Source organism: Mixophyes fleayi, chromosome 2 (assembly GCF_038048845.1).
Source record: "Mixophyes fleayi isolate aMixFle1 chromosome 2, aMixFle1.hap1, whole genome shotgun sequence".
Lineage (NCBI taxonomy): Eukaryota > Metazoa > Chordata > Amphibia > Anura > Limnodynastidae > Mixophyes > Mixophyes fleayi.
In genome coordinates, this window is record NC_134403.1 from 345,378,512 (window position 1) to 345,393,396 (window position 14,885).

General features: G+C 36.4%; 1 protein-coding gene across 11 annotated transcripts in view; it reads right to left on the bottom strand.

The window, feature by feature from the left end:
• Nucleotides 1-1,841: 1,841 nt before the first annotated feature.
• The window catches only part of ROBO2 (roundabout guidance receptor 2), a 368,188-nt gene continuing 355,144 nt past the window's right edge, over nucleotides 1,842-14,885 (bottom strand). For 6 of the 11 annotated variants that reach the window (XM_075197088.1, XM_075197082.1, XM_075197090.1 and 3 more), the window contains 5 exons: nucleotides 12,411-12,593; nucleotides 11,096-11,260; nucleotides 9,332-9,565; nucleotides 7,706-7,903; nucleotides 1,842-5,297 (listed from right to left, as the gene is read on the bottom strand). In XM_075197088.1, the coding sequence (XP_075053189.1) occupies nucleotides 5,296-5,297; nucleotides 7,706-7,903; nucleotides 9,332-9,565; nucleotides 11,096-11,260; nucleotides 12,411-12,593 (782 nt within the window). In that variant the 3' untranslated portion in view covers nucleotides 1,842-5,295. The remainder of the gene's footprint in view (nucleotides 5,298-7,705; nucleotides 7,904-9,331; nucleotides 9,566-11,095; nucleotides 11,261-12,410; nucleotides 12,594-14,885) is intronic. The other 5 variants (XM_075197092.1, XM_075197091.1, XM_075197093.1 and 2 more) reach the window with 2 other exon arrangements.

Genomic DNA, 14,885 nt, shown 5'->3' on the forward strand with positions numbered 1-14,885 from the left:
ATAGCAACCAGTCAAATAGATTTACAATATTTGGAATTTAGAATCCTTGAATGATGTTTTAAGATGTTATATGACAAATATTTACATCACGCTACTAAGTGTCATAACTAGTCATTTTTAGAAGCAAATCTATTAATGTTTTAGCTCTATAGCTTTTTATAACAGCCTTTTAGTGCTCAGGGAAAAGTTTACATAGTAGTATCACCGACAATATGAATAATACCTTTGTGTCACTGTGATGGGCTCTTTAAAACCATTAGAAAAGTTAGGAGGTGTTTTAAAGTTCTCCAAAAAGAGAATGTGGAAGTAATAACTCCTATTAAACAGAAGCAAATTTCTAATTGGTATGTCCCAAAAGTGTCTTCTCCTGAAGTATGGAAACATTTGCTCACACTTGGGGCTAGATTTATCAAACATTCTAAAAAAGGAAAAGTGGAGATGTTGCCTATAGCAACCAATCAGATTCATTTATTTAGGACATTCTACCAAATGACAGCTAGAATATGATTGGTTGCTATAGACAACATCTCCACTCTTCAAACCGCAGTTTAGTAAAATATACCCCTGAGTGTTAAGTTCATAAACATTTAATAAATAACCTGAATGGATGATGAACAACTATTCACTTTACTTTTATCCTGAATTTCGTGCGGTACGTCCAGTAATAAACATGAGATACAGCAATTTGAATTTATAGCACAGACCATAACCAGTGAGGCAGTGGCTATAGATTCAAAAATACTCCCAATCACATGAGATTAGGCTGTCAACCAAATCTGAATTTAAACTAGGTTAATGACTATGAAAAATGTAAACTTTAAGATGAACAATTGAATTTATCCACCTTTCTAACACCTATTGTACTAATTGGTAGTTAATATTAATAATAACATTTATTTATTAATATTTAAATAAATTTTTATAGTAAAATAAACAATTAAACTGGGATTGTCCAACCCCTAAAACACTATCAAAAATTAATATAGGATTGGGAGCCTTTGTATATCTACAGTCACTGTCACAACTGTCGTAAACCGAGAAACCAAATGTGAGAAAAAGGGGCTTCGAGCCCTATAGTAGTCGTCCCCCCCTCCCCCATGAAAATTTTCGATCCTATGCCCCTGGATGTATTAACCACCTACTTATTACCATTCATCAACTGCTGATTATCCATATGTTCCAGTTTTAAAATAAGTGGGGAAAGAACAACATGTAGCCAATCAGATCATCTAGATGTTCACAGCAGCACAATATATTTCAGGAGAGGAGTGTGTTGGTCATGTGGCAGGCAGTGATCTGTCCACTCATGTGATTGCATTACTGAGGATAGGACTTCATGTGACAGGGGCAATGTCATGATGTGAGGAGGGGAACGGAGGCAGGAACAATGTCACAGACTGATAGTTAGATACTGGAAGTAGCAGGATCCTTCACCAGTACAGAGTAATAAAAGCTATATGAAAAGAGACTTCATTCATCCAACTTATTTATGATTTAGTGGAGACATCACTATAGACAAGGAAGAGCTCTTTTGGGTACTTGGTGGTACCTTAGTGGCTGTCCTAGTCCCAAGGCATTATGTCTTGTTCCTATGAGATGGTAGATACCAGCACGGCTACAGGATATATGAGCGGCTGGCAGTAAAGCAGAGGAAGATGACACAGCCGACTTATTTGTTTGGTTATGTATTATTCAATCAGAGAATATTAATTCATTGGACAATAACTCATAGTCCGCTCAGGTTCATAAATAGAAGCGACTGACCCCGGCCTGTGATCTAGTTTACACAGGTGAATATTTCTGTGGTGACTCAAGAAAAATATGTACCAGCGTGACAAACGTAATGAAAACGCACATTTTTAATACTGATACAATCACTTTCCAATGGAAAAGGTAAAACACACAGTGGAAGAATTGACATAGTGGTTTCAGTGGTTGTCAGCTCAGTATTTCCTATAGTGAATGCAAAGAACAATATTCTTCATCCAAAAATGAAAATAAAACAAACAAACAAACGGATAAAAAGGGTTAATATTCTGGGGGCTCGTACGTCACTTGACACACAAAGTCAGTAAATCGAATTGAGGCACCTGTTCTTTTTATAAATCTTCGAGTAGGGATAAAGATTTTCACCATTGCATTCATCCTTTAGTAAAAAAAGACAGTAAAATGCAATAATCACAATTCTAAGACTCAGTAGACATCTGTTATTACACAATATAACACATCGTAATATTTTGTGTCCATTGTGTTGCTACTCCCACACATCATATCGATCCACCTAATCTCTCCAGGTATCTCTAACGGACACCGAAAATGCATGATAGGCGTAAAATATCTTGACAGCTAAAAGTAGGAAGCACAAGTTTCAAATTACTTCCTGAAAGCCAATTTAATGACAGAAATGGTACATTTAGAACTTGATACTGACCCACCAACTTTCTGCTGTACATTGCATTATTCAATCTATTGCAGAGGCTCACAACATGAAGCAAGTTAAGTTAGGGCAGTCAGATTTTCCTATTTGCATTACCTAAATTTTGGAAAAATGACCCAAATTTAGCTAAATTTTATTTTACGTGGCTGAGTTTAAATATTTCTTTTTCAACTATTAGAATAGCTTCAGATGATTTCGGAATGCATGTTAAAAGAAAGATGCAGAGAACAAGTCTAGCCCCTTTTAAAGTAAATATATAATTAACATGCAATTTGCTGTGGAAAATTTAATGCAGTCAAACTTTGCAACTTATTTGCTTATAAAAATACATAATTCCTACTATAGGTATTGATTTGTTTTCAAGCCTCCTACAGTACATGGTTGCCTAGGCAACGTGGAGTCGGCCATTTTGTGAGGCTACAATGCCATTCAGGACATTGCAGCCTATCATTTCACTAGACGTTGCTGAGTGTTGTTGTAACGTCACTAGCTCCTGATAAATTGATGTGAAAGTGGGTGGTTGCATGCTCAGCTCACGGGAAGTTAGATTAAGAAAGCCTGTGACAATGATTTTAATGTGTGTGACTAAAATATATCTATAAATACTACTGTGACTATTGAGAGAAAGAGAATGAGTGTTAGAACAAAGCACATACGATAATCACACCTCTGGGAGATAGTGAGGAAAATTGTGCATGAGAAAAAAAAAGCTAGTTCCCATCACAAATTTTATTTTTGCACTATTTAAAACATGAAAACAAATATCTGACTGAGTGACAACTAGTCACTGATTTTCATTATTGTCCCCAAGTGTCTCTAATGAAATAAACTGCAATGTTCAAATCTATTGAATTTCACACATTTTGAAAACTGTGTTTTAATTATAGCCTATATTAAATGTCTAAATGAGATTTTAGTTAATGTACGTTCTTAAAGCATATATTTTTCCATTTTGTTGTAACAGCACATTTCTCTTGTATGCATTTTATGGTTACTGTGCTTTTTCTAATTTGGTAAGAGACTGTGTGTGCCTTGTTCTGGTAATTTATATAGATTTGCTGCTTTTGTTCATTGTAAATAAAGCTTGCCACGCCCAGGGCAATTAGTGTCTTCTGCCCAAGCAATGAATAGCCTGTGGTCAACGTTTGTTCATGTGGCAGCCATGCTGGACCGATCCAGTCATCGGGCGGATAGGCCATATGAGCGGGTGATTAAAAGCACTTACAGGCCGACCCAGTAGTCAGCTGATGGGATATTTCTGCTGTTTTAAAAAAATAAGTTGAAAAAGTGTGGCTATGTTTATTTGTGAAACTAAGTCATTTTAGTGCCAGTCTCTTTCCAAAACATCTTGTCAACAGATCAAAATATTATTTGGAATTCTACTAGAGTACCAGATCTTGCATATAAAACAATGATGAGTGCAAATATGTATGTGTATACTGAGAATAATGTCCAATTTCAGAGTATTGTTGACACTAGTGAGGTCTTGGCTAATGTACACCCCATACCATAAAGAAATATTGAGCATTCTGTTCTCATCACAACTTGGCGTTTAGTACTTTCTAGTTAAAGGTGTGGGACACAGTCCAGATGAGATGGAAGGTAATCTTCCTTTAATCACTGAGCATAGATTTATTATATCAATCCTACCTGCACCCATTGCCAAGTGTTTTTAGAACCCAAGGTGAAATATCGATATGTGTTCATGTCTGTCCTCCCCTATACAGATACACAAGGAAAGCCTGACACTGAAGGTGCTGTCCTCCACCATGTAGTCAGTACTGAGCATGCGTACACAAATTATGTCTGCCCCAGGCAGCTGCCTCTTCTGCCTCTCATTTACCTGGTTCTATTCCAGACAACGTTCTAGAAAGGCAAGAGCCAAAAGAAGGTTCCACTAAAGTCAACAATCCCCAGAATGGATGTTAGTCAGTATATAACATATACTATATAAAATATATAGTATATATACACAAATGTGCGCAACTTATATATGTGCATATTTAAAAATATATGCAGATATATAAATATATATTGTACATACATGCACGTCCACAAGTGAATACATGTATTCATACTCTCATATAACAATGACATTGATTTTCACCATATTGAAAGCAAGAAAAAACAAACATATTGCTTATTATAGATCCTTGTTGTTCCAATCTATTTGCCAGAATCTTTTATTTCTTCTTCTTCTTCTTCTCTGAGAACCAGGGTGACACCTCCCTCCTGTTCCGGCACAGATACAGTACCTGACGCAATATGCAATGCCGCTTTGTAGTACAGAAACTCCCTTCACATTCAGTCTCTTCTCTCCGTGTCACAAGGAGTAAGGTTTTTGTGCTTATCGTCAAATAAAAATCGCAGTGCAAAATTTAAAACATGGATGTTACACAGTTAAACAAAAGTTTTTTTTTTGAGGTTTTTTTTTTCTGTTTTATATGGCAACACAGCCTATTAATTCACATACAGTATAGTACAATAGAACAATAAGGGCAGACAGGAATAATAATAAGAAGAATATGAACAAAAGAGGACAAGCTTGCATAGGAATGCAATCAAAGAAAAATATATACAAAGCCAAAATGCTTTTTCGTCCTTGATGCTGATTCCTCGTTCCTCTTTTGTGTGTTTCTGGCAAGAAATATTTAAGGTGGATGGTGTGTATATAAGAAGGAGAAAGCAAATCGTCTGTGGGAGATGTGTGACTTCTGTGTCTTTACATTGCATTTACAGTCCGTCCGATCCTACATAAATAATGAAAATGTCCATTGCACTGTTTTGAGTTTCCTCGTGACATTCACCAGTCCAGACCAACAGGTCTATAGAGCAGCCTGTGACGGAGCTTTTCAGTACTCTAAGAAAGGGAAGACAATGAAGAAATAAAACATGTATTACATAAGAAAGTTAAAGTAAAAATATATATAATATACCATAGGCAAACCGAGGGGGGTGGTCCCTAGTGTCTGGAAACCCCCCTCCAAGGCTGGGGTACTGTATAATTGAGGTGGCTGGACCCTGCCCCCGCTATACACGGTTCTGCTTGAAAAGGGAGAAATGCGTGCACCTAACAGTATTGCACACAGCATTGCCCATGTATATTATAGGGATAGGAAGAGTTGGAGAGCAGCCAAGCACTGTCTAAATTATAACCACGCCCCCATGCATGCTGGTCACACCCTCACCCCCCTCTACAAATCCTGCGTTTGCCCCTGCATACTATACATAATATACTCTTTATCAAATAGGTACATTAATAGTTATGACTTAATAAACATGTTCATCTTCCAGTTCAGTGGATTTTACAAGTTAGGGTGTCTCAAATTAAAGGGGCTGATCCTCTATTCAGGTAAATTGAAATGATTTGTTTGTTGGCCATCCTGCACATTCTACAGATTTATGGCTGTGTCCTGCCGACTCCCTTATGTGCTTTCCAGCTAAGTCTTTATATAATAAAGTAGAGGACTCTAACATTGCATTATTAAAGGGAAGGAAAATAACAGGAACAATGACAACCTGTTTAAAGGGAAGAAGGCAAAATGAACTCACATAAGTAACATTTGTAATCTTAAATATAAATACATTGCATACTGTGGATTCATATTATAATTCAATCTTTTACATGATTAATAATTGTACAATTAGGGGCAGGTTCAACTAGCCGCAAGGTTCTGTTTCTGTACACAAAACCGGCAATTATGGTACAGAAATGTTCACTCATTTTTCCAAATATGAGAGTTGACTTTAACAATAAACAGAGACACCTGGTACAAGGTTCCTACGGGACCTGCTTGAATCAAAAATGTTTTAAGCTCACTTGAGCCATTAAATTTGTCTGCTCCCCAATTTAACATTGGTTGTAATGAGTTATCCTAAGCTAATCCTAATGAATTGAAGTAAAAGGCATGTAGTGTATCAATTCACTGATTGCGTCCAAGTTACTTACTGTAAGTCGGAAAGTCAGTGCTAAGTTTGGGAGCATACAAATAGCTCCTGGATGAAATGATTGGTTGACGTTGTAGTAAGGTCAAGATGGCATAAGAACTATTGCTCAAGGTTATATCAGCCCATCTACAAACCAGTTTCCCTTTTAAATCACTGATTCTCTGTTATCACGGAAGAAACGTTTCTTCACCGTACTGTATGTGGGGTGTTGCTGAATTATGTTCTAAATAATATGCTTGATATCTCTGTGCTACCGGGCAACGATGGATTGGGGCCCAATACAATTTATATTTGCTTTCGCACATAATACCGTTGAAGATAATTAGGGTACAGTCATGATGAATAATAGTAATATTCCTGATGTCAAGGGGGAATTTTTATTCCTTTTTATGTTGTTATAATAGTTCTAGCCATAAGAAGAAAAAATAAATAAATTATGTTTTTATCCTAATAATTTGCCAAATAAGATATAAATGTACATTTTCATTATTATATTTTATTTTCTAAAAATAGTTAAATAGGTTTACAGTTATTAAAATTTAGAATCGTTGAATAATGTTTTAAGCTATTGTATCACAAATATTTACATCACGCTGCTAAGTGTCATAACTAGTGATTTTTAGAATCAAATCTATTAATGTTTTAGCTCTATAGCTTTTTATAACAACCTTTTAGTGCTCAGAAAAAAGTGTATATAGTAGTATCACCTACAGTATGAATAATACCTTTGTGCCACTGTGATGGGCTCTTTTAAACAATTCTGAAAGTTAGAAAGTGTTTTAAAGTTCTTCATAAGAACAATGTGGAAATAACAATTCATATTAAACCCAAGTGAATTTCTAACTGGCATGTCCCAGAAGTTACTTCTCCTGAAAAGGAGATTTTTTTTCACAGGTTAACCATTGTAAACTAGAACAAATGGTTTGATCAGCAACCATACCTACAAGTATGGACACAATTGCTGACACTTGGGGCTAGATTTATCATACATTCTAAAAAGGAAAAGTGGAGATGTTGCCCATAGCAAACAATCAGATTTTAGTTATAATTTATCTTGTACATTCTAGAAAATGCAATTTGATTGGTTGCTATGGGCAACAGCTCCACTTTTTCTTTTTAGAATGTTTGATAAGTCTATCCCTTGGTGTTGTTCCAACATTCTACTCATTCTACTCAACATTCTACTAGTCACATGCAACACTGTATGAACACAGCAATGACTAGTTTTGAGGAACGTTCAGTAGTGCATTGTCGACAACATCAAATATATTGACCCTGACTATTTGCCATACGTTTAAATGCATTAACATAATTACTTACATAATTCACCTGGAAACTGTCCTTGACTGTTTGGCCCCAAATATCCTACATCAAGAAAATCAATGGCATTGCGTTGGTGACCTCTCATAATGTCTCCTTTCCTTGGTCCAGTTGACTCCTTTGAAGAAGTGGTTCCTGAAGAACTATGGCCTCCTGGCGATGGAAAACTTGGCTTGTAGTACGGCATCAGTACTTCATCTGTAAAGGAACACAATAAACTGAATATAAACTTCAGTGTTCTTAATTGATTGATCTTTACATAAATGAAACGGAACATTTTAAATTCTACTTTCCTTTAAAAACCATTTGCTAAATAATTTAGCAGGAAAGTGCATGATGGAGTACCGGTACTTAAATAGCTTCCACACCTGTCTAATTATCTTGATTGCTGCTCTCATTGATATTTCAGAAAATCGCTGATCTTTAAAAATATTGGCATTAATTTGAATATGAGCTCTATTTGTGAGTATTAAATGTGGTCTCTAAATGTGCAATTATAGTGAAAAAAATAAAAACAGAGCTATAGATATGCTTAGATATATAGGCATGGGAATAATTGTCAGTGTGTCATTATCCTATGATTAGATTTAGTTGGAACTATTTGAATGGTGAGGCATAAAACATGCTTAGTGCCGCACAAGCTATATATTAAAGGTTATACCATTTATATTATTATACCTGTAATAGCTTAAGTGTTTACAATTGCAGGAACTCAATGCGATTTAACCCCTCGGCAGCAGGTGTCCATGTTAGGAGTGAGGGCCTTCTCTATCTTACATCACTCTGATTAAGCAAAGTGTGAGTGACAGGCTTGCTGCTCTACAGAACTACTCTGCATGAATTGGTGAATTCATACAAGGGGCTATGACCAATAAGGTCACACCAACTTAAATGGTATACACTGCTTAAAATAACGGTTTTTCTGTATCGGGTTCTGTAAATACAGTGTCCTAAAGATGTGGGATGTGGAGTTTTCTGTCTGTAATGCAGTGAGGATCTAATACTCTAACATGAGCATTAAATGCACTAGCAGTGAAATGTCTGGGTAACATTGAACAGTGCATTTAAGGTCAATGGACCTTTAACGTTACATACAATAATAAATTGTGGAAGTTTTGGGTACTTGAAAGAAATATTATATCATATTACATCGTATTCAAATTATAAAGCTTAGCTTGGCTGGAATGTGAAAAATCTCAAGTTCAGTAACATCCAGGACTGTCTACCTGGACTACTAATTTGCTGTGATGTCATCTGCAGAGGACTGTTATGTAAATTAGAGAGTGTAGCTGAAGATGGGAGCAACATCATTATGGGGCTATACACAGAAGACTGTTATGTAAATTGGAGAGCGTTGCTGAAGATGGGAGCACAGTCATTATGGGGTTATATAATCCAGTCTCTCTACTCTGTAAAAGAGTGACAAAGAACTTGAGGCTGACAATGATTGACTCTTCCTTTATACAGATGAGCGATTGAGATCCCAAAAGGAGGGAGCATCAATAACAACAACAAATAATATTAAATTGTTACATATTAGGATTTTCCAATAAAATATACTGCAAAGCTCACTTTTGGGGCTAGCTATTGCTTACAACGCACACACTCTAAGGTTTGTTATTATACCTGATCCAAAAGCCTGCTTGTTGTGGCGTTCAGCGGAGCCGAGCCATTCCTGTGTTTGCCGTTGTCGCTCTAAGGATGTTCTGCCGTGTCGTTCCAACGAGGTCTTGGCATCATCCATGTTTGATGTATGTCTTTCGAGAGAACTCGCTTTTCTTTCTGTTGGACCACTGCGCTGATTGGGCATTTGCTGTCTCAAACTTTGACAAGGTGGTGGTTCAGGTGGTGGTGGCAGATCTTGAAAACAAACCAAAAAATATATATCTATAATAGCCCTCAATGCACTAAGTGGACTCAAAACAATTTTGAACCCTGGGTGGATCTGAGATGTTCATATTACAGGTGGGTCAGAGATGTGTGTCTCAGTACCAATGACTGTCCAGTAATGGACAGTGAAGTTGGCATTAACCATGTCTTATGTAATTGGATTTTGTGAAGTTTAATGGACCAAGTTACAGATAAAGGAATTATTTGTTAGTGTTAGAGGTACGCCAGCTTTATTTGCCTTTACCTTTATTTTTTGTACAAAGAAAATATTAATACATTAAGGCATTATAAAAGTTTTACTTCAGATTGTTACTTAGCTTCGACACAGCTATTGTTTTTTAGTCATTGCATAATCAAAATGTTATTCATGTGTAATAGCAGCAAGTGGTGGGAAATAATATCATGAGGGATGTAACCTGGTTGGTCGAAAAGGTGGCAAAGGGGAGACAGGTACAATTCTTTAAGTTTGTTAATAGCCTTTACAGAGAAATAAGGGACAATTAAGACAATAATTGTTTTAATGTGTAAAAATATAATAATATCAGTGTGCATTATTTAAAATAAAATATTAAAATGTTCCACATAGTACATATTAAATCACATTTAAAAGTGTATGCTGCAATTAAAATGCGTAATTATATGGTAAGCATGGCTTTATTCTAATATTGCTGCTCGTTTGTACGTTAGTATTTTGCTGTTTGCAGGAAGCTTTAAGTTACTGATTAAATCTCTTCAGTGACAGTAATAGCTACAATAAAAGCAAAAGCTGGAACAATAAAAGAGGATGTAAACTAGGCACTTTTTTAGAAAAAAAAACAAAATGCACTGCAAATGTTAAAAATATTTCATTTTACAAACTATATATCAAATTTAGTATTGGTGATAGTTTTCCTTCACTATGCAAGGAATATTGAGGATTTCCTAATGAATATTTCCCAGTAGTGCCTGGCGGAATCAGTGCATTCAGAATTCGGAAATTCAAGTGTCCATAAAATGCCATCTTACATGCCTAATGAGAAAATTGCGCGTGCATACATTTATAACACTGTACAGGTCATGAAACTTTTAGTCCTGTAGAAAGACTAGCATAAAAATTTAGGCATTCTTGCCCACTCTCCCGGATAATCTTGGAGACTTCTGGGAGACCAGGCATTCTTCCATATTCCTGCCCACTTCCTTGACGTGATTACAGTGAAATCCGTTATTTTGACCCCGCCTCCCGCAATAAAATGATGCAAATGTGGATCGTATTGATGCAATTAATGATGACCCACCACCCTCTACAGTCGCACTTCACCTCTCTTACAGCATTTCCCGGAGGGGAGAAAACTAAATTCAGAGGTAAGAACTTAGCAGATCAGACGAACGCGGTAACATCCCACAGTTGTCCGTGGAACATGGCAAAAGCGGGATGTTACCTGATAGTTCTACAGTTATTAGCGACACTTTACTTTAGACCCCTTACTCTGAATACAATACAAAAGAGCATCCTAAACTTACCCTCTGCAATGACTTCCCTGCGAAGTACAGGTGGTGGCTCCATCCGGCCTCCCTTGTGTTTTTTAGTAGGCCGTGGCCTTTGGCTGTGATTGATGGCTGACGTATTATTCTCAGTAGAGAATGGACTGGAAGGTCGTGGCTTTTGAAGAAAAGATTGCATCTTGCCTGAAAATGAAAACAACAATGGAATATAATTCTAGTAAAAGCGACTGCATTATTACAGTAAGGTCCACCATTTTTGTAATGTATCATTATTCTTGCAATAACCACAGCTTGATGTTCACTGACCTTAATCAATACTCATGCAAATTGATTAAGCTAGGAGCAGAAGAATATACTGTGCTACCAGTCAGGTTAGGCTGGGGTCAGAGGCTGAAAGTAGCCCATTGTGATGTTGTTATGCTTTAAATATTCATAACTGGATGGCTGGTTTCCTTATGACCTCTCCAAGTAACCCAACATTACTGAAACTTTCTTTATGGATGAACTTTTGATCAGTAAATTACACATCCAAGGTTGCCCTTTAGAGTGGAGGTAAAAAATATTCCTGTAATAAAACTCTCTAATCCACCACTGGATCAAAAGGCTTCAGGATTGATATGATATTTAAATACATAAATATATGTATGTATGTATGTATGTATGTATGTATGTATGTATGTATGTATGTATGCGGTCTCACATATGAGATAGATATGTTATTAACTTATTTATGCTGTCAAGTGCCAATCTTAATGTATAAATTCTTAGCTCCCATTATTGTCTAATGTTGAAACCAGTGGAGGAACTACTGCCACTATAGGAGGTGTGGCACTATGCTACCCAATTCTGGGTCAATGCACAGTGAAGCCCCAAACTGGGCAACCAATGCCTGGTGGTGTCGTGCTGCTCCTCTGGTTGGAACTCATACCCAGCATTGATCTGGGTGATAGAGGGAGCTACGGTTTGATGCTCTGGATAAAATTGGGCATATACAGTACGTATAATATAAAATAAAGAATAGCTAGTGCTGGTAAAGTGAACATTTCAATTACAACAATACACAATAAAGCAATGATAGCAATAAGAACACCATAAGTTAAATATACATTCAGTTAATTATTATTTAATGGAAAATAAAGGCGAAGAATTAGAATATGCTTGTTCATGATCACCAAGAAGACATGATTGCATAAGATGAAAGTTTCCATCCACCAAATGCCATGCATGTTAAATTAAGCCAGCAGCATGACGTACGTTCATGGAGAGGAAAGAAAGCCCAAGAAGAGTAAGGCCATCCCTCATGCCAAGGGCGCCAGTTGAAAGTTCTACGAACCTGCTCTTGATAGGCTGGTTCCATTGAGTGTGAAACCAGCTTTATCTGCTGCTGCAACCAGTGATTGAGCAAAGTTGCCGCTCGTAAATATCGAGTCATCAGAAGAGCTAACTACACTAGATCTACGACTAGAAAAGTTACGATCCTCATCAGATGCAGACCCCCATCCATTTACCATAGAACCTAAAAATAAAGGCAGGGGTCTAGTGAGTTGTAAACATTGGTCTGTCAGCCATGTATTAACATCATAAAAGGAAAGTACATCCTTAATGAAAAGATTGTTAAATTTTTAATATTACGACCCTTTTAGGACACTTCTGGAGCGGTGGAAGTCGGTATCGAATGTCTACGGAGTTTGATAAGTATCCAGTCCTGATCACGGTAATAGGCATTCCATACCACACAACTGTTATTTAATGTAATCATAAGGTTGCTGTAGGGAGGAACCCCATATGGTTATTAAATGGGGGTGTAAAAATTAGGATGATGTGCTCTTCTGAGATAGATAACCCCTTTAACGAAGTCAGAAACAAGATGTTTCAATTCAAAAGTTGGACATCAAGACAACACCCAAGTCGACTATGTGCATCCTACAATTGCAAAAAGACAATTGCTTGGGTCTGTCTTTATATTGTTGTACTACGTATGACTATATTGTTGTAATATATTAACACCGTGTATTAAATTAAATGAATGTACAGGAATGTAAGGAAAAAAACTATTTAGTGGCTGTGAGACACAGGGGAAACAACTCAAATAATATAATAGTTCAATTTGTAGCCTGAAAAGTATTTTGAAAGGAAACTGTATATTTATGAAGGTCAACACAACATTATGCTTTCCTGACATAAAATAACATAGCGTGACTAAGTATTTATCAGCAGCTAAACTGCTATTCTGCATACAAGCTTTGTAATATACGAGTTATACAAACTGGTTTGGGTAATTTATATATCCCTACGCAAACTGTTGAGAAATAAATGTCTACTTAAATATGTGATGAAAATGTAATTTATGCCATGTTACAATATTTATTTTTGTTTACAGTGTTTTCACTTTGGGCTTTTTTTACACTGAGACTATTTCTCAAGACTGTTGAAAAGAAATGCACACAGAACATTAAGTAGTTGCTGAAATGTTACTGAGCAGTAAAATACTACGATAAAGTGGCATCTAGCTGTGTGTCTCTATAATATCTTCACCACTAAAATTAATTTATGGTCACTCATCAATTCATTTCCATGTCGTTTTATGCTAAACCCATCTTTTGCTGATGAATGTCTGTTACTGGATCCATTACACAGAAGTCTGTGTTTTAGAATGTGACTTGGCTAATTGTTGCATTACCATTTTTATGAGATTCCAAAAAATATCAGTTTTTCAGTTTCAAGGCAGGCGCTTAATTCACCAATCACGTACTCCTTAATAAATGCAATCTCCTTCACAGCCCAAAGAATAAAACCATTATGTATCTGTATTGACTAAATGAATTAAGATATTAACAGCCATAGAATGACATCTACAAATGTATTTATTTTGTGCTTTTTCTTTCAGGGGTGAATTTTTAATTTTAAAGTATGTGGTTTTGCAACCTATATTTCTACAAGTACTTAAGAGGTTATGAGAACACTATGTCTGATTCACCCCTGTATGATGCCACAGTGTCCTTTCAGTCCGGTGATTTACTTGTCAGTCAACATTGGCAAAACTGAGTTTATTACATCTTGTTATCGCTATCAATATTGATTATTACTCACACTAAGCAAAGGGGACGCTTTACTATAGAAAGTGTTAAAGGGCTTATTCATGATCCTAGGTCAGGACAAGTATTGCTAATTTCTCTATTTACATTAAGTCTGTTGAGTGAAGGCAGATTTATCCTATCACTGGTGTGTAAACTAGTAACATTATATAGTACGTCACCAAAATGTGCCTTCTAATTTTGTTTTCAATTGTTCAATTTACATATTTGTATTAAACATTTTTTTAAATGCAGCTAAATACAGTCAAAACAGGGTAAAGCAAAATAAAAAAAAAACACAAAACAAAGTAAACAGAGAAATGTAAAATGAGATTGCATTTGATAAATAACTTTAATGGTAGTAATCTAGCAAAGGATGCACTTTATATTATTTAAAGGGCAAAAGGATTAATGAGAAAAGAAGGAAATAAAGTGTTGTTTTTGGATAAGGTAATCTGTAGACTTTGTAAAGGTGACAATGCACACTGACTTAAAAATGGAAGAGAGCTATGGTGTCACCTCTGCACTCTCCGAGGCCCTATCTCAGCTCAGAGGGGGCATGCTCGGAAGAGGCCCTCTCTTTGCTCAGAGGGCTCATGCTCGAAAGAGGCCCTCTCTCAGCTTATAGGGCGCATGCTCGAAAGTGACCCTCTCTCAGCTTATAGGGCGCATGCCCGGAAGAGGCCCTCTCTCAGCTTATAGGGCGCATGCCCGGAAGAGGCCCTCTCTCAGCT